The sequence below is a fragment of the Topomyia yanbarensis genome, chromosome 2 (genome assembly GCF_030247195.1).
Source record: "Topomyia yanbarensis strain Yona2022 chromosome 2, ASM3024719v1, whole genome shotgun sequence".
NCBI lineage: Eukaryota > Metazoa > Arthropoda > Insecta > Diptera > Culicidae > Topomyia > Topomyia yanbarensis.
Window position 1 is genome coordinate 112,324,298 of NC_080671.1, and position 21,135 is coordinate 112,345,432.

The window sequence follows — 21,135 nt, forward strand, 5'->3', positions numbered from 1 at the left end:
CAGATACTAATTCAGATGCTAGAAGAAGGTGGGGCTCTTTCATATCACTAGAGTTCCCAGTCATGTCGCCATGGAACGTGTTGTCTAGTGGATATGAGCTTTATTTTTTGATTGGTTTAACTGAGTGTATGGACCCAAGTTGCTAGAATGGAGGGTAAAGATTTCCGGACGTGACCGATTCATGACAGCGCGCGTTTGCGGGTTCGCGTTTGAGACCACGTTTGTAACTACGTAAGTACTAAAACGTCCACATTATTAACGGAGTGTTATCAAGTTTTCGCGATTGCGGGCGTAGGTGTGCGTAGATGATCGCGAAGGTCTTAAGCCTTCGTATGTTGACGTGCTTGTCGCGTGTGCTCGCGAGTGACTTCGCGTGTATAAATTGGATTTTGGAACCCTGTGGCCATTCACATATTCGCGTGTGCTCGTGTATGGCCACGCGGACTGTCATTCTGATATTTATTTTTCGGTGTACGGATCACATTCTGACAGAGATTGAGCTACCCGATATCACTAGAGTTCCCGGTCATGTCGCCATGGAACGTGACAACACGTGGATACGGGAGTTATTTTTTTCAATTTTTTTGTTCCTTTTTTATTAATTGACATAAACTGTTGGTACCGAGGATAGAGACTTCCGGACGCGCCCGATTCATAATCGCGCGAGTGCGGGAGTTTGTAGGTTGACGCATGAGATCGCATTTGTAAGTTTATGAGTGCTGAGACGTCCACCTTATCACCGGGGTGTTATCATATTTGCGAGATCGTGAGCGTAGGTTGCTTGTATAATCACGAGAGGCTCAAACGTTTGTATGCTGACATGATTTTGTAACATATTTGCGTGTGTTCTCGAATGTTTGCGCGAACCATGAGTCTGATATTCAATTTTCGGTGTACGGTTCAGATTCTAGCAGAGAGTGGTCTCCCTTATATCGCTAGGATTCCCTGTCATGTCGCCATGAGAGGTGTTGTCTAATAGGTATGAGCTTATTTTCTTAATTGGTCCAGCTGATGGCATGGACCTAGGCTTCTAGGATCGAGGATAGACTTCCGGACGTGACCGAATCGTGATCGGGTGCGCGAGGGCATTTTTGTAGGTTCCCACTTGGGACCGCGTTTGAGAATATATGGGTGTTAAGACATTCACTATCACCGACGTGCTTGCGAGATCGCGAGCGTAGGTGTGCATGGGTGTTCACGAAGAGCTCCTGCGTTTGGATGTACACGTGTTTTTCGCGCTAGCTTGTATGTGACTTCGCGTGTATACATTCGATTCTGTAACCGTGGTACCATTCACAGATTTGCGTGTGGTCCTGAACGCTGCGCGAGCCGTGAATCTGATACTAAATTTCAGTGTGCGGATCTGGAGTGAGTTCTCTCGTACCAACTGTACTGTCGGTACTCGCCACCCAAAAACCAGGAAAACCAGCCTCCGACCACAACTCGTATCGACCGATTGCAATGCTATTTTGTATCCGGAAGTTATTCGAAAAAAAATGATCTTGTTTCGCCTCGACAATTGGGTCGAAACAAATGGCTTACTGTCAGATACACAATTTGGCTTCCGCAAAGGCAAAGGGACGAACGATTGCCTTGCGTTGCTCTCAACAGAAATTCTAATGGCATATGCAAACAAAGAGCAGATGACATCAGTATTCTTGGATATTAAGGGGGCTTTCGATTCAGTTTCTATCAACATTCTTTATGAGAAGTTGCATCAGCATGGTCTTTCACCAATTTTAAATAACATTTTGCTTTTTGGGCTCTCCAGCTGGGTATCGAGTTCTCCACGGAGAAAACTGAGCTAGTCGTATTTTCTAGGAAGCGTGAACCAGCGCAACTACAGCTTCAATTAATGGATCAAACTATTGCTCAGGCTTCAACATTCAAATATCTCGGGGTATGGTTCGACTCTAAAGGTACCTGGGGATGTCACATTAGGTATCTAAAACAGAAGTGCCTACAAAGGATCAACTTTCTTCGTACAATAACCGGAGTATGGATGTTTCTGCTTTCGCTCCGCTGCGAACATACACTTCATCAAACTTGGGTTGCATGCACTCGACCCATACGATGAGTCTCGAAGTGCTGGCGGGCGTTATTCCGATGAAAAATCGATTCTGGGATCTCTCGTATAATCGTATCGATTGTTCATTCGATGCGATATTCTGAACCCATTGGTAATTGCAAAATACGAAAGACTTGTCGAGCTTAATTCTCAGACCCGATTCATGTCCTTGTACTTCGATTACATGGCACAGAACATCTACGTATAACGTCAACCGTGCTCATCTCTTAGATACTTCTAATACAACTGTATTTTTTTATACATCCATGATAGAAGAGATTTGTGGAATTCCGGATCACATTCGCCCACAAGTGCTCCCAAATATTTTCTATAACAAATACCAATAAGTCGACTGCGCCAAAATATTCTACACTGACGGATCAATTCTCGACGGGTCCACAGGCTTCGGTATCTTCAACGAAAATCTTGCTGCCTCATTCAAACTCAATTATCCTGCTTCAATTTCCGTCGCAGAATTAGCTGCCATTCAGTATACTCTCGGGATCATTGACACCCTGCCTTCGGACCATTACTTCATCGTTTCGGATAGTCTCAGTTCCATTGAGGCCATCCGTGCGGCGAAGCCTGGAAAGCACTCGCCGTATTTCCTGGGGAAAATACGGGAATATCTGAGTGCTTTATCTGAAAAATCTTACCAGATTACCTTGGTTTGGGTCTCGTTACATTGTTCTATTGCGGGCAATGAGAATGCGGACTCTTTAGTCCAGGTGGGCGCATTAGAGGGCGACACTTACGAAAGACCAATTTGCTTCAATTTTTCCAGTATCTCCTGTCAGAGGACGCTCGAAAGTTGGCAAACTTCATGGAGCAATGGGCATCTGGGACGGTGGCTAATCATTGTGTTTATGAGAACGGCTATCACGACATCGAGCATGTTGTTTGGCTGTGCGCAGAGTAATGTGTTACCAGGTCCCAACTAATAGATTCCCTCCGGGCCCGAGGTAGATCACCCTACGTGCCAGTCCGGGACGTCCTGGCAAGCCGTGACCACCCCTATATTTTTCTCATCTATATCTTTTTGAAAACTATTGATTGGACATCAGTTTAATACATTTCCCCCCTCTCACATTCACAGTAGAACCTCACCAACCTATCCCTGTATCTACAATATGGCATTGCTTCACGAGTCTTCGGTGCATACCCTTCTTGATAACCGTCTACCCAGAACATCATGACATACCTCACATGCAGATGATATAGAGAACATCATGACAGCATCGGAGTGCCAATAATTATCCGAAATATCGACCCTCCCCTCGCCCCTGCGATTACAGGCTTTAAACTACAACACTACATCAAAGTGTGCATATCCGCCACAATGATCAATCAGCAAACGACGATGTCAATTACACAATATGTATCCCACTTCCTACCTTTTTCCTTTACTTACATAAGAGGGGAGCAAGCCGCCCCTAAATACGGCTTTCCCTTCCCCCACTAACATGTGACATGTAATTAAAAAAATAAATTATCGGCCTCGTTAAGCTACAGCATTGTGGCCTAAAAAAAGGTATTTAAGATAAAAAAAAAATTATTCGATGAACGGTAACTCATACAAATGGAATATTGTTTTTCATTGTAAATTTACTCTGGATGTTGTAAAACAAATGAATATCCATTAAAAGAGATAGATTTATCAGAAGTCTTCCAAAAACTAGCAACACGTGTAAATGATTAGAAATCATGAAATATGAGAAAATTATATACGATTCTGTTCATGCATTATGATTTTATTACGAATGTTTCATAGCTCCTGCTGTTCCACTGCTATCCTCTCTCCCCTACCTAATGAATGAAATTTAAAAAAAAATAGACAAATTACCACGTATGTTAAATCGAGTTAAAAATTACGTTATATCGAAGCACGTTAAATCAAGGGTATGTTAAATCGCGAGTACATTAAATCGAGTTATAGCTGTAGTGCACATCTATCCAGCTTTTTACGTGCAATAATGGCGGTCTAAATTATTTGGTTCGTAATACGTTTGATTGTCCCTTTTTGGCAACAATCGTTTACGCCAGTTTGACAGCAACGCCCAGTTGAATATGTCGGGCATTCATTGAATAAACATCTAACGCATTGGACTAACGTAGGATGACTTTCTCTCACTGGGCGGATGACGTAAACGATTATTGTCAAAAAAGGGCAATTAAACGTATTGCTAACTAAACAATTTAGACCGCCATCATGGCACGTAAAAAGCTGGATATGTAAACAGTGGATTTCACCGATTCTTATACCAATTAAATCCATAGGTAAAATGAAGTGTAATTCACGTGCAATTCATTTACAAATCTAAATCAATGGTATGATTTTCACACGATGTTCGCATGAACTCCCCTTAAAAATCACATTGGATATTGAAACAAATTAGAGCACTCTAGCTAGAGTTGCGGCCTAGAGGCCATGACGTATCCAAACGAACATGAAATTTGACGTATTCACAATAGAAATACGTCAGATTTCTGCTCGTTTGGATACGTTAAACTCGTCTTGGCCACACTCTAACTAGAGTGCTCTAAAACAAATGCGTGCTATTGACCATTGTATGAAATGCTTTAACCTCAAAAATTTGACAAGTGCTGGTCCTTTTGTTTACAGTTTGGACTTAAGAAATTTGATTTCCATTAAAATAAGCTTAGTGCTAATAATTAATTCCCAAGAAATTTTACCGCAAAACTACTTACCGATTCAGAGAACACCAGAATTAATTGGTAAACAAATAATTAGTTCACTTATTAGATCTTTCATATACATATTCCCATAGTTGGGAATAGCACAATTTAATTGTAAGGCGTTCTAGGAAACATTTATTCTTCTAAAAACATGATTCCCAATATATTTCAAATGCTTCATTTTGAGAATACGAATAATCTCTAAGTTCAAAATGTAATCAACAGGACCACCACCTGTCACATTTAATGCATGACGTCACTGTGCAGTGACCAATTCATGTGTTTTACCCAGGTATGTGCTACGCCGCCATGATTTCTATGCCAACATCTAAAACGTCGCGTTAGGGTCGATCCACAAAACTTTTTAACAAACATCTAATCATTGAGGCATGCCGTGCCGTGTCTGAATAGTGAAGGTCGAGCTTAGAGCAAAACGAGCAGAACAATTTGAACTGTCAGTGGGGCCCATAATTTGTGTGCCCGCTGAGATGTTGACTTATGTCAGTTCAATACAAATGGGATAGGGGTGCCATATACGTGGTTTTACTATTGAATCAATGCAAGTTTTTTTGCACTGAAAAAACTAAACACGGTAACATCATGTGGAAAATTATTGAATTTATTCAATCCTCAAACACAAGAAATGCACACGGTTGCCATTTCAATATCTAATCGAGTGTGGGAAATATGGTTTTCAAATGGAATTCACGCGAACATTGTGTGAAAAGCACATCAGTATTCAAATGAATTACACGTGAATGTCACATCGTTTTATCTATAGATTCAATTGGAGAAATAAACGGGAAAATCAATAGTTTTAAATATAGAAATGCACTACATATTTTTCACACGAAAATCATGTGAAAAGTTCATACCTTGCGACTCAATAGCAGCCAATCAACATTCAATAGACAAGTATGTCGTATTCATTAATTTCAAGCACCACATGATATGCGTATTAATGGATTTCCATGTGAAATGCGAAGGGGAATCATTTCTTTTACTTTTTAACATGAAAACGCACATGAAAGTAATGTTTAAGGTTGGACAGAGAATGCGCAAAATTCGCAAACGAAAAAAGCAGTTTTTTTCCACACCGTGTCAGATCTTCATAAAAATCAATCAGAGTATGTAGAATGTTGTTACAGTACTGCTGATTGATTTTTATGAAGATCTGACATACGGTGTGGAAAGAACTGCTTTTTTCGTTTGCGAATTTTATCCTTTCTCTGTCCAACCTTAAGCACTATTTAGACTCTCGGTGAAAATTAACGTGAACATGTGTTGAATACCTTCCATTGTTCACGGTGGACGACGTCGTGAACAGTTTCATCAGCGAACAACGATTTCACGCTCAACTGGCAGTTTACAGTTTAGGCCTATTTACACCCTCGGTGAAAATGAACGTGAACTCGATGCGCACCAAATTGTTTTTTCCAATATCTCACTTATTAGTGCATGGAAATTGATGAAACGGGAACTAAACGATAGTACATTAATATACTTAGCGAATCCATGCGCAATTATTCGATATAATTGAATTTATGCAATAATATTCATATTCCCCGATCATTTTAAATATTCCACGGTGAAATATGTCCGCAGTGGATAATTCACTTGTTCACCGGGAGTGTAAACGAGACGATGGGCGGAATTGATACGGAGTGGTGAATATAAATGTCATCGCTGTTCACGGTGAATGTTCGCCTTCGTTTACTAGATTGCATTCTGACAAACTGTAAACTGCCAGGTGAGCGTGAAATCGTTGTTCGCTGATGAAACTGTTCACGACGTCATCCACCGTGAACAATGGAAGGTATTCAACACATGTTCACGTTCATTTTCACCGAGAGTCTAAATAGTGCTTTTGTCAGAATGCAATTTGGTATTCGAAAGCGAACGTTCACCGTGAACAGCGATGACATTTATATTCACCACTTCGCATCAATTCCGTTCATCACTGCGTTTACACTCCCGGCGAACAAGTGAAATATCCACTGCGTACATATTTCACCGTGGAATTTTCAAAATGATCGGGGAATATGAATATTATTGCATTGATTCAATTATATCGAATAATTGTACATGGATTCGCTAAGTATATTAATGTACTATCGTTTAGTTCCAGTTTCACCAATTTATATGCACTAATAAGTAAGATATTGAAAAAAAAACAATTTGGTACGCATCGAGTTCACGTTCATTTTCACCGAGGGTATAAATAGGCCTTTAATTGTATATGGTTTCATCGTGTCGATTTCAGTGTACGTTTTCTTGATATATCGATCGTGAACCGACAAATGGGCGAAACTAACAAATATACACAAACAGAGATTTGATTAATATCTGAAAGAGGAGTAAAAATACTTTATAAAAAATATAAAAACTCATTTATAAATATTTCACACTTCATGAAAATCAATAAAAAACAAAACGGCGGATCCGACTTTCAACTGTAAACAAAAAGCCAGGCGGGTTACGCCTCTGCATTTCTATGGTAGTGTATACAGGCGAAATTGACAGCATCATTGTTTACAAGGTCCGTAAACAGAATCGCCCTAAACAAAAACCAAGTGCTTGTTACGCCCAGGGAGAATAACAAATTTTCCCCTCCAGCGAGCACAGCGAAAGCCACATTTGATTTTTGTTTTTTGGCGACACTGCAGGGCGAAATTGAGAGTCGTCAAAACAAGAGGGCGACTCAAAAATGGCCTAATCAACATTTCATAACAACACTCGGCGAAATAATCTGTTTTCAATTTTATCATCGAAAACGTTATTATATAAAACATTTTAGTTATGCTTCCGAAAACTAGTATTGTTTCAAAGTGTTTCAATACATTTGAAGGCGCAGTATGCAAACACTGTTAAAATACGATTTAATTTTCTGAACCGAATTTTCAAAGCTATTTTTCTCGATTCGATATCATTGCGACTTCGGCCCTTTGGTCGATTCATAATCGATATACAAAATGAGTAATCAGAACTTAAATTTTGAGTGGTTTCGAATAAGCGTGTATTAACTGATTATTCCACAGTTTTCAGTTAACGTGTATGATTTATTATGTCAACAGTCAAACAAAAAATAACATTAATGTTATTCTCTGTTTCAAATATTCGTAAGAAAGTTTGTATTAGGGTGAAGCTTCTTTTGCCACTTAGATTATTTGTTCTATTTTCGAATTAAGAAATAGAAAAGTGAAATTTTCTTGTAAAATGGTTGGAAAATTTTGCTCTGTACATGCTTGTTACAACAAATCTATTCGAAAGGTTTCTATGCACCACTTTCCGAAGGATCCAGAAACGTAAGTAGCAACAAACAGTAGCACCGTTTATCGTATTTTGTTAACATTTATTTTAAATTCGACATAGAACCATGAGCATAGTGTTATAAACATACGAAATTCTAGTAGCTTGCCCATTCCATTTTTTTATGCCAAGGAAATTATATTGAATTACAAACAACCTTTGATATCATTGGACCAATCTAATGCTACTGTGCTGGTTTCATAAACCAGTCGTATATTTGAGTCCCAGCCAAGAAAAAATCGTTTACATACTTTCATATAAAGCTCCTGTGAATTCCTATTCTCACTCGGAATCGAAAACTATTGTAATTTTATTAGTGTTAACCTGGTAGTGAAACTATACATTAACCCGGCGATTATCCCTTTAGAATCAACCAAATTTTACAAATGATCTGTAGTATGTACCAAGACTTTATTTTTATTTGCTTTGGTATAGCTACATTTTATTGTTTTGTAGCTTAGACTAGAAACTACGGGCGAAAATTAACAAAGTTTTTTTTTTAAGATGTGAAAAATGGGTCGAATTTTGCAAAGAAGACGCTCTCAATGATGTGTTGGTACTTCAAGGTCCACAAGTACTGCATAGCTCTGCATACCTCGTATGTTCGGACCACTTTCTGGAAAGCTGTTTCTACAATCCAAACAACACTTCTCAAGGGTAAAGTGAACGCAATTTACACTACTTACAATAAACTAGGATTTTTATTTGTAGATTGAGGAAAGGATCAATTCCATCTATTTTACCCGGGCATGCTCGACCAGTAAGCACGAGTCAACAATCACAAGTATTACCAAATGAACCGATACCCAATTCAAACGCGAAAGTTGCATGCAAGCTGCCCTGTCCCAGCTGTGAGGAGATAGAACAATTCAAGTCTAAATTTTTTGAAGAGAGATTTCGAGCTGCTGAGCTGGTCAAAGAATACAATGCAGTGCAAGAAAAAATAAAAAGTTTGCGTGCACCATATAGGGATCGTCACCGTGCAATTGCAAGGATAAAAAGCAGTACAACGAAATTAAAAAATAAAATAAGACGGTTAGCTGCTCAGAACGGTATACAGATAAGTTTAAGCTCAGAAGATTCTGATGACGGAACCAACCCCAGTTGAAACGAGAGTTCAATACATGTTACTATTATTATTATTATTATTATTTATTGGGCTTTAACCACACAGGGTCATTCGCCGTCAGAAAGGAGATAGTTGTAATACATATCACTGATTTAGTTTTTCTTCTTTGAGATCAATTGGCTATTGAATTGATGAGGTGTTGAGCTCCGGAATGGAGGCAGCTTGCCAGGGCCGAGGGAGAGCCTCCCCAGCTGCAGCGCCCGGTTTTGGCATGTCAGTGGACCCACTGAACGATGGTGGTGGGTGACTTGCTTATTTGCGGTTAGACGAGAGACCTCCCCAGCATCCGGTTTGGATGTGGCGGGAGGCCCGTTGAGCGTTCCTGATTGATGAGTTGGCAGATTGTCGCTGTCGAAGGGCCGCTGGAGAACCTCCTCAGCACCCGGTCCGGGTGTGGCGAAGGGCCCCACTGGGCGTTAATAGCAATTGGGCTGATGAATTGCGGTTGTAGAAGGGCCGCGGGAGAACCTCCCCAGCACCCGGTCCGGGCGGTGGCTGAGGGCCCACTGGGCGGTGGTGGTAGTTGGGTTGACGGGTTGCCATTGTAGAAGGGCCGCGAGAGAACCTCCCCAGCACCCGGTCCAAGTGTGGCGGAGGGCCCGCAGGGCGGTGGTAGTAATAGTGCTGACGGATTGCAGTTGTAGAAGGGCCGCGGGAGAACCTCCCCAGCACCCGGTCCTGGCGGTGGCGGAGGGCCCGCTGGGCGGTGGTGGTAGTTGGGCTGACGGGTTGCCATTGTAGAAGGGCCGCGGGAGAACCTCCCCAGCACCCGGTCCGAGTGTGGCGGAGGGCCCGCAGGGCGGTGGTAGTAATAGTGCTGACGGATTGCAGTTGTAGAAGGGCCGCGGGAGAACCTCCCCAGCACCCGGTCCGAGTGTGGCGGAGGGCCCGCTGGACGGTGGTAGTAATTGGGCTGGCAGATTGCGGTTGTAGGAGAGCCGCGGGAAAACCTCCCCAGCACCCGGTCCGGGCGGTGGCGGAGGGCCCGCTGGGCGGTGGTAGTAGTTGGGCTGACGGGTTGCCATTGTAGAAGGGCCGCGGAAGAACCTCCCCAGCACCCGGTCCGGGTGTGGCGGAGGGCCCGCTGGGCGGTGGTAGTAGTTGGTCTGACGGATTGCGGTTGTAGAAGGGCCGCGGGAGAACCTCCCCGGCACCCGGTCCGGGTGTGGCGGAGGGCCCGCTGAGCAGTAGTGGTAGTGGTTGCAGTAGAGGATGGTGTGAAGACACACCCACAGTGATCTTCTCCGATTCCCTCTCAGTCATCAAAGCGCTGGAATCAGGGGAGTCCAAGCACCCCTATGTCCAAGCCATAGAACAATCCTGTGACTCATTAACTACCATATGCTGGGTACCCGGACACAGCGGAATCCGCGGTAACGAGGATGCTGACCACTTGGCCGCGCTCGGCCGGCGCTCTCGCGCCCTGTTCTCTAATGAGGTACCGTCATCCGACATCATCAGGGAATTCAAGGCGAAGACCTCTGAGCACTTCATCACTCACTGGAGGACTCTCCGAGGCTACCCTCAAAAGGTAAAGGGAGACCTCGAAAAGTGGACAGACCGCGAAAACCGAGTCGAACAAAGAGCGCTATCCCGCCTCCGCGTGGGTCATACGAGGCTCACCCATGCCCACACCATTACCCGCGTCGATCCTCCAATATGTACATCTTGCAGCACTAGACTCACGGTGGAGCATCTACTAATAAACTGCAGGGAGTTCGACAACCTACGACGACATCACAACTTGCCCTCCTCGATTCGAGAAACACTGGCAAACGACCCAGTGCACGAAGAGGCACTACTTGCCTTCCTGAAAGATGCCAATCTTTTCGAATCCATCTGAGACAGACCGCGAACCGGCCAACTCCACATGTTACTATATTTATCTTTACGTAAATTTAAAACTAGACTCTTTTGGCGAAAAATATCACCACCACGCTGTTGATTCATCGAAATCGGGCTCGTCATTGCTTTCATCGACTTCCATAGAATTGGACAGAGGTACTCCCTTTTTGCATAGTTTTTTCAATTCTATGTACCGCTCGTTCAATTTAGTACGCTTTTGCCTTTTCAGTGCTACTGTATCGACCATTTTTTGCACTTCGGCTGTCATTTTAGCATATTTCTTTTTGCTTTTTTGTATACTGTCCCGAAGTTGTTGATTTTTAACCTTCTGGATTTCATAACGATTCTTGAAAGTGGAAGTCGCCATGCAAAGTCTTTTGCAATTGATAACTGTATTTGAAACTGAAGGGGCATCCCCTATACTGCTCCGGTTTAGATTACTTGGCAATGCAGTGTGTATACTTTCAGTAGTCGGGTAATCGGATGTTTTTTCAGCCCTTTGCGTTTCCTCTATATCGATAGGATTAACCGCATTTTCCGTTTCATCCTTGTCAGATTCCTCTTTAATGTCTTCTGGACACAGCATTTCCACTAAGACTGCATCGGGAATATGGGTTGCATCCAGTATCAGTTCGTGTTCAGTTTCATTGTCAACAAACACTTCAATGTTGAAACCCTTCTCCAGTAACATGGCAGGTGTCATGTACGTTCGACCAATATTAATCGGAATTGCATCTGGCGGTAGTTGTTTCTTGCCAGCAGCTTCAACCAATGCCGGTTCGAAATGTTCCGAACAGATGGCAAATTTTCGCAATGCAACCGCTCCTCCCTCTTCAAACCGTTTCAAAGTATCTGGACAGCGACAAAACTCAACCCATTGCAAGCAACTGAAAACATAAAAAATGGAATTTTTGGATTCAAAGAATTCAATTACTAAAATTACTTACGTTGCTGTATCCGAAGGAAAGTTGAAAAACTTTACTTTTTTCTCGCTTCTCTTATTCAGACACGAAACCATACAACATCGGCTCATTTTTTTTATTGCTTCACATTGATAAATTTCATTAATAATAAATTAATAAAATGCAGAAAGAAATTTAATTTTAGAAGCTTCTGAATGTTTTAATTTTGTTTTCAAATAACAAGTTGATGTCAATGTTTGTTTTCTTTGAAATTGTCAGTCGACGGACCATACACTGAAGCAAATCTACTTAAGAATTTCATAAGTCGCAACTTATGAAGCTACACAATTTTGATTTCATTGGACGCTTATGTATTTCATAAATTCGCCCTATGGAATTTATAGACGTATGTAATGATGTTCATAATCGTATTATTGTGAAAATGTCATAATTTTACCATATGAAATCAGTAAAAATAGGAAACTAGGCATTTTTGGAAGTGGATTGAATTTAATGTTCTTTTTTCAAATTTGGGGACATGAAATGTAAGTAAATATTCTTCGTAACTCATTGCTTCATATTTTACATTACTTCCATAAGAAATGTATTGAATTTTCTTAAACTTTCAAGACTTCCTTTTTCATTCATTTACAGCTTATTGGAAATATTGTGAGACTTCACGAACTCATCAAAACATCAAGATAAGTGCTCTTTATTCATGTGAATTAATTCGTTTAAATAAAAAAATATATATTATAAAATGAAAAATATGATGCTGAGTTTATATTTTCTCGAACTGGCGCCATATGATATATCTATGGATTTCAGAACAACTCATTTATTAAATTTATATTCAAGCATAATGATTTACATAAGCACAGTCGCATGAAAGGTATAAATATGGCTTAAAAGTTTCATTAGCATGACTTATGAAAATTCTAAGTGCCTCGATGGCCATTTTTTCCTCCGAGTCATAAGTCAAACTTATGATTTTCATATGGGATACTTGTGGCGCCGAATCATAAGTGATTCTTATGGAATTCATTAGTTATTTTATCTCGGTGTAGTTAATTAATTTCGCAAATTTATTGTCGATGTTTCTAGTACAGTGATAATACAATTTTGTGAACCCCATTCGTTTCACTTCAATTACCCCGACTACCCGAACAGAAATTTACAATAGCATTTACCCTACAATAGATATTATGGTTATTTCTGTTTCAATATTGTTCGACGCACAGTTCGCGCAATAGATATACAGTAAAACTTCAGGCAATAATATATTTTACTGTTAGAGGGAAAAATGGTACGGTAAATTTACATTAAATTTTACAACTCCTGAGAAAAAATCTCGGCAAACATATGATTACGGCTTAAAAGCCAACTGTCAAAATTTTCTTTGAAAGGAAATTCCGGACAAACTGTTACTGGCAAAACACAGCTCATAGGAGTTAATGAAAGAGAAAACTTTTCTCTTTTGTTTACTACCAACATCTGTGACTTGCGAGTAACGGTTTGTCCGGAATTTCCTTTCAAAGAGAATTAATCATGTTGTTTGTCGAGAAATGTATGGAAAAACATCGATTTACGAACGTTTTGTTGAGTTCAATAGACCGTCAAAATAAGGTCAACTAACGTATCTGGCATCAGCTCAAACAGACCAAGATAAATTAATGTTTATGTGAAATTATCAAAGAATTACGTTTATAATACTTCTTGACATCGCAACACAGCAAATACTTATTCGCTCATTGGATCAAGGGGTGCTTGAAACAGCCAACCACGTGTTTCAGTAGATCAACGCATGACAAACTCGAATCGTTGACCACACCGTCGATCTCAACTTTGTAAACCTGCACATAGACGCGGTGCCCTTCACAAAATACATACATCAAAGGGGCGAAATACTGACACTCTTATCTACACTCAAAAAAAAGTAAACGTTATGCCTATTGATTTTACACATAGATTTTTGCAATTAACGGAGGCATATAGACACTATTTGCTGGCACATAAACCTAATGTGTGTATTTACAAGAAATATTAATCTTACATTCACATTTCATAACTATTGGGCACATAAAACCCCATTCTATAACAATATGCACATATAACTTATGTGTGTTCATACATAGTTTATACAGTTGACACATAGAAGATATGTGTGCACGAGATAACAATAGCATTTCTTCTTCATATGAATTTTAAGCGGTTTGAAGCAAATAGAATTAACGTTTGGATTTTTTTCAGTGTACTGAAGGTAACCCAATATCTCGACGAGCATTCTGGAAAAATCGCCTCGAGAATGAAAATTCAAATACACAATGCGAGCTTCACTGATATTTTTCTTCTAGCTTTGATGATCCCTTGGGGTTGTTAATGAGATCATTGAAATTTTTTTAAAAAAATCCTGTCCTTTCTCTTGGAATAGAGATGAACAGTGACTTCAAGCATACAGCTAACCAATCTTTGAAATGTAGCATTTTGGATACAAAAATTTGTGAAAATTATCCAAGCTAAGATTATTTTAATTTCATTTGATATATTGCAATAATAACGAGTCAGTATCTCGGTTTAGTTAAATAAACGTCACCGTCTCCAAAATATAATCAATCATATTTAGTGTGTCCAAGATATATATTTGAACCTGTTCGAATTAGTAAGGACTTGTTCAAAATGAGGAAATTTCATGCTGGAAAGAAATATCTTTTGAAGGTTTATGGTGCCAATTTATAGAACACTCATTGACAGTTTACCTCCAAGACGAGTAATTTCGGAGCATACATATAAAAATCATAGTCATGCATATGAAATATAAAAATCATAGACAAATACATATTTTTCAAGCGTTGTCACTTAGAGCTTCAGAATCGGTTGGTTACCCTATTTATAATATACTCCTTTGTATTATGAATTAAATAACTAATCCTTGTGCAGTTGTGTTAGTGCGACATTGAGGTTAAATCGGGTAGAATTTTTGCCAAATGAGGTTAAATCAGGTGGAGAATCGCTGTGCGCATGGCTTATTTCGTATGCATATAATATGTCTATACAAAATGCAACTGTGTCAATAAGACAATAACCGTGTTCACACAGGACAAAATTCCACACGTGGAACTAAAATGAGTGTTATTGATTATTAGTATGATATAATTCGTATGAATGATTGATATATATATATATATATATATATATATATATATATATATATATATATATATATATATATATATATATATATATATATATATATATATATATATATATATATATATATATATATATATATATATATATATATATATATATATATATATATATATATATATATATATATATATATATATATATATATATATATATATATATATATATATATATATATATATATATATATAATATATATATATATATATATATATATATATATATATATATATATATATATATATATATATATATATATATATATATATATATATATATATATATATATATATATATATATATATATATATATATATATATATATATATATATATATATATATATATATATATATATATATATATATATATATATATATATATATATATATATATATATATATATATATATATATATATATATATATATATATATATATATATATACAGGGTGTTTGGTTCATGGTTAAGAATCTCTCGGGGGGTGATAGATTGCCATATTTGGAGAAAAAAATTGTTCTACACATACCACCAAATCTCAACCGTTACAGAGTTATTGAACTTTTTGTGTAAAAAACTTATTTGTCTTAAAATACCTCTAACTTTAAAAGTGTACTTTGTATTTTAAATATTTCAATTCCATTCGAAAGATGAGAAAATTTCCTATTTAATGGTGTTCCCATATCTTTTAAGTAATTAGTTTTAATTACCTTTTAGCTGTAAAGTAGTTAAAAGTTAGTGTTTTTGAGGAGGTTTTTGCTAATTTTCTCGAAATAATGAAGTATGATTATAGCAATATCCATTATCCAAAAGTTGGGTTTTAGCACGATTTATCATTTGTTCTTGGACGTGATATTTCTATCTCTTCTCATTTCTTTGTAATTTCATTACTATACTTTTCCTGTAACCGACTTGCAAGTGCTTAAAAGACTCTAATCTAAAAAATATGCTTTATATCGTTATTTACAAGATTTCATTGGAAAGCTGAGAAAATGTGCTATCAGAGTATGTACAAATATCTTTTAGTTAAGTGTACTAAATGATTTTTTACTAACGAAATAACTCAAAATTTGTGTTTTTTGGAGAGTTTTTTAATTATTCTAATTATTAATCAACAAAATTTATCGTTACTATTGTTCATTTGATGCCCCTTAATGTTCTCTATAACTTTTTATTTGACACTTTGTCTAAAGCTCTTTTCATTTTGCTGCTATTTAATAGTTAACACAGCATGAGCTCGCCACAAATGTAGTGGGTTCGAAATCGTTATTTTTCCACATGAAACGATATGATAAAAACGATTTTGCGTCGAAACCAAAAGAGATAATAGAATGGAGTCAAAGAAAGAACTGTAGAACTTGCTGAGATACATTATTTCCATGATAATAATGGTGATGTTTATTTTTTACTATTTAAAGAAAATTAATGAAAATGCTAATAATAGCACTAACTTTAAACTAATTTACTTTAAAAAGAATACTAAATTCACTTAACTGAAAGGTATTAATGCATTTTTCACTGTAAAATTTTCATGGCTATCGAATAAAAAGAAAAAAAGTACAATAAGTGCCATAATTTTTCAATTAGAGCTGGTACTAGTGAAAATGAGATAAAAATATCCAAGTTGAATAACCCAAAATCATGAAAATAAGAAAAGATAAGTGTATCATGTCAAAGAACGAATTAAGCAGTTCATCAAGACTAACAATCTGAATTATTAAAATGGTGAGGTTAACTATTAGGATTTTCAAGAAATGAACGAAAAATCGTCTGAAATTGTTTAATTTTCAATAAATTACTTTGAAAAGGCTATTTAAACTCATTAACTGAAACATGTGAGGGCATCACTCAATGCGAAATTTTCTCACCTTTCGAATGAAACTAAAACATTTAAAATACAAAGTATACTTTTAAAGTTAGAGGTATTTTAAGACAAATAAGTTTTTTACACTAAAAGTTCAATAACTCTGTAACGGTTGAGATTTGATGGTATGTGTAGAACAATTTTTTTCTCCAAATATGGCAGTCTATCACCCCCCGAGAGATTCTTAACCATGAACCAAACACCCTGTATATATATATATATCAGTAATATTCCCAAATTGGTAAGTATTATATGAATAGTTTCTAAAGAGTTCAAAAGATTTCTGGAACGCTATTTATTTATACGGATTGCCATTGCCGTCATTTCTCTTAGCAAACACCACCCGAACAGGAATATACAATATCAAAAGCATAATTTTCGCTGTAACAGTGCAGCTATTTTACAATAATTTACGGTATAGTCTAATGTTATACAATACAAAAACAAAAAAAACATGAACGTTTCTACAGCAATTTTTATGTGAAATCGACTTTTACAATAGAAAAGGGCGGTAATTATGTATCTTAATACAAAAATCGATTTCTTCGATGCATTTTTCTGGGAAATAGTGACTTTTCTTGATAATAATATAATATTAATATTTATTGTTCAATAATTGTAGAGTTAATACTATATTGTTAAATTCTATTCGGGCACAAAAACACCGTATTTGAGTGCCGCAACTTTAGAGTGTAGATGAAATTCAAATAATTCTTGACTTTTTTGGATTAGTGTGTAAAGCAATGAAAACAAAAAATATCGTCTTTCATTTTTGCAGTCTGCTAAATTATTCAGAAATGATTTAAAAGTAAATATTTGTGCTAACAAAACACTCGTTAAATAATCTAAAGTCGAATTCATTAGTGCAAAGTAACATTTCTAGCCGCGCAGATTTGGTTTTTTGTTCAAAATTGGCATCGCTCAATCACATACGAGGCGTTCCGGCAAAGGCAAGCCTCGCCGGAATACGACCATGGCGTTCGGTCGCTATCAGCATTTGCACAAGCGAAATTGCATTGGAATGTTGCCGGTATTCTGCTCGTTTGTGGCTGGAGCACTGCTGACAATATTAATCGGTGGACCGCCGCAAAGCTGCGAAACGAGTACCAGAATCTATCAACCGGAAAATTCATACTTTCTAATGTTGCTAATCGTAAGTGCTCCCGGAAACGTCGAGCGAAGGACTGTTATTCGAGAGACGTATTTGAACTTGCGACCAAGAATATTGAATGAAAGCTACCAAGATGACGCCATTTACGTGCCTCTGTACGATGAACGAGAACAGTTACAACTGGAAACAATTCAAAAGCAGAAGGAACTGTTAGATAACTATCAGCAATGGCAACAGCGAAATATAAAGAACATCAAGGTGATAAATTTTAAGATTAAACCATTGTTCGCTATTGGTACCCACGGTTTGTCTCGATCTGAACGAAAGATAGTATATGAGGAACAAAGGGTTTTCAACGATGTGCTAGAGTTGGACGACTTGGTGGATTCATACGACAATCTAACCACTAAGGTCATACGTAGTATGAGTAGAATAGACGAAGTTTATGACTTTAAATACTTTATGAAAGTTGATGATGATTCCTATGTTAAATTAGATCTTTTATCGGAAGATTTACTAAGTTATTATGAAAAGTTGCACAAAGTGCGGTTGAGCCACGCTAAACCCGTCGAGCTGTATTGGGGTTATTTCAAAGGGGCGTCGACAGTCCAACATCACGGAGCATGGAAGGAAAAGGACTATAAACTATGTGACCGTTATCTCCCATACGCACTTGGCGGAGGCTACGTGCTATCCAAAAATCTTGTTTCATTCATTGCTGCCTATCGAGACACGTTAACCAGCTACAAAAGTGAAGACATGGCCGTTGGAACGTGGCTATCACCATTCGCAAATATCCATCGTAGACACGACGTTCGATTCGATACCGCCTGGATGCCGAGGAAATGTCAGAACTACCATCTAGTGTTGCACAAGCGTACCGCACAGCAAATGAAGGAAATCTATCGAGGTGACCTATGCAGCCACGAGGAACAACAGGAAGCTGACGTGCAACGTCCTAGGGAGTACTTTTACGATTGGACCGTTCCACCGACTCAGTGCTGTAGGACGTTGGTACAGCAAGTTAGGCAGTAGGAGACAGTATTATGAAAACGACACCCAAGCAAGCTAATGTAAGAAATTGTGATAATGCGACTCCGAATTCGTGACTTATATGTAATCGCAGCTAATGTAAACTGTACATACTTAACGTTGATTTATGTTATACGGAACAACAGTGTAGGCAGCAACCGTTTTATTATTTGCGAAAAAAAATCGAATATGTGTTGTAGAATATAACATTGAAATCACGATGAAAATGTTTAGTTTTTTATTTTAATTTCGAAGTCATTGGTGTTCCAAATGGTTCTGTCTGTTGACGGCATATATACGGAGCAACCGAAATCTTTACCCAGTACTGCTTTGTTTGACGATTCGAATCTATCCCTAATTTGTTTGAACACTCGAATCCCATTTGACTGTTCGAATCTTATCAAAACCGACTCGATGTAAGTATTCTGATACAGGGATTCAATGAATGCATTTGGCTCCAGGGTAGCTCGCTTGATCTGAATTCCGAGGAAATGTTTCTCGATCAGACCCAAACACCACTATGGCAAAGGGTCTCTAATAAACAAATAATAATTCCATATCAATAAGATATAAGGCTAATAAGATTTGTAAACAAACCTTTGTTTTGCTGATTTCTCTTAATTTGTTATAATTTCAACACAGAAAACATTTGAAATTGATTCTACCAAGGGTAAAGATTTTGATTCGCGTGTATTTTTCATGAGCGAAATAAGTTTGTTTACAAAAATCTCATTAGCCCTTTTAAAAAATTAATATTGAATTATAATAATACTTCCATATTTCCGGACATTTTAGTTGGAAATCCTAATTGCTCAATTGATGCTTCAGCTAGTTTTTTTTTGACAGATTTTCCGTGTAGACGGTCAAAAAGACGTTATACTCGTCCGTCAGGATAATATTAGGTTTTTAATGTACATTTGATGTCTTCTATACAAGGCACACGTGTTCATTGTCAGTGATATGGTCCATTTCCAATGAGACTGTCTAGGTATCGAATTGTTCTCTGCGCTGTGGTAGTGCAGTGAGGTCAAGCTGTGTGTGCATACGGAGAGGTACGGTGGTATGATGTTTCTGGTTTGAGAGGTATGTAGTGTTTTGGACTATCCGTATTTCTATGACCTCATAAGTACCCCTTACACGAGGCGTTAGTAATGTCATTACTCAGCAGTAATATCACTTTTAATGAGCCCCACAGTCCTTGTAATGTGACCGAACATATTTTGAGCAACCCATTCCCAAGATATAAGTGATACCAGATATGACGAAAAAGTCACTAATCGGCATTCGAATGAAGCTGTGCTACCAGTGTGCCAGTCCAACTGGCTTCACAGTGCGTTGGGTACGCCACTCCTGCGAGAGGCAACCAACCAGCACTGCCGCACATCACTATACACCACGTCTCTGTGGCGAGATAAATGCGGAAAAATCCGCATAAAGCAAACATCTAACATGTTCACACTAAGCCAGCCAAAAGCTGTTCAGTAATTTCTTTTGACGACTTGCACAGTAAGTGAAATTTTTACTGAGCTGTCAGCAGATTGTTTAAAAAATTGCAGTAAAGTTTTCATTTTTTAGCGGTTTTCAGTAATGTTGCGAATAATTTGCTGAAACCCGCAAAATTTTTAACTGAATTTATCAGCACTTCTATTCTTTTCGGTACATGAACATTATCCCGTAAAATACTGTCTGATTGTTCGGCAAAATTGTACCAACATTACCGAACCTCGTCAAAAACTTACAAAACAGGTACAGCAAATCATCTGTCAAGTCGCCATTTTCAGAGGAAACTGCTGACTGACCAGTATTTTTGACGTTTGGATAGAACGGATTGCGGAGAGTTCGGTAACCGAATTGTTTTACTGAATTGATTACCGAACGGTTTGCTGTTCAAAACCCCAGCAAAATTTTACTGTACCTAGTAATTCAAATTAAGTGTGTTCGTTTTGATTGGTTGCACGGTGATAGGTGGTAT

The 21,135-nt window shown here is 38.0% G+C and overlaps 4 protein-coding genes across 4 annotated transcripts in view; 2 read left to right on the top strand and 2 right to left on the bottom strand.

Annotated features, from left to right (window-relative positions):
• The window catches only part of LOC131679206 (vacuolar protein sorting-associated protein 41 homolog), a 32,355-nt gene that overhangs the window by 2,183 nt on the left and 9,037 nt on the right, over window positions 1-21,135 (bottom strand). The window lies entirely within an intron of this gene.
• On the top strand, window positions 7,861-9,213 carry LOC131679209 (uncharacterized). Its single transcript, XM_058959869.1, has 3 exons — window positions 7,861-8,070; window positions 8,579-8,731; window positions 8,786-9,213. Exons 1-3 carry the CDS (start codon window positions 7,982-7,984, stop codon window positions 9,180-9,182), a joined length of 639 nt encoding a protein of 212 aa, XP_058815852.1. The 5' UTR covers window positions 7,861-7,981; the 3' UTR covers window positions 9,183-9,213.
• LOC131679208 (uncharacterized) lies at window positions 11,126-12,161 on the bottom strand. The gene is made up of 2 exons (XM_058959868.1): window positions 11,996-12,161; window positions 11,126-11,935 (listed from the first exon to the last, which is right to left on the bottom strand). The coding sequence occupies exons 1-2, from the start codon at window positions 12,079-12,081 to the stop codon at window positions 11,131-11,133; spliced, it is 891 nt and encodes a 296-aa protein (XP_058815851.1). The 5' UTR covers window positions 12,082-12,161; the 3' UTR covers window positions 11,126-11,130.
• LOC131679207 (beta-1,3-galactosyltransferase 6) lies at window positions 17,748-19,394 on the top strand. The gene is made up of 2 exons (XM_058959867.1): window positions 17,748-17,828; window positions 17,904-19,394. Exon 2 carries the CDS (start codon window positions 17,994-17,996, stop codon window positions 19,164-19,166), a length of 1,173 nt encoding a protein of 390 aa, XP_058815850.1. The 5' UTR covers window positions 17,748-17,828; window positions 17,904-17,993; the 3' UTR covers window positions 19,167-19,394.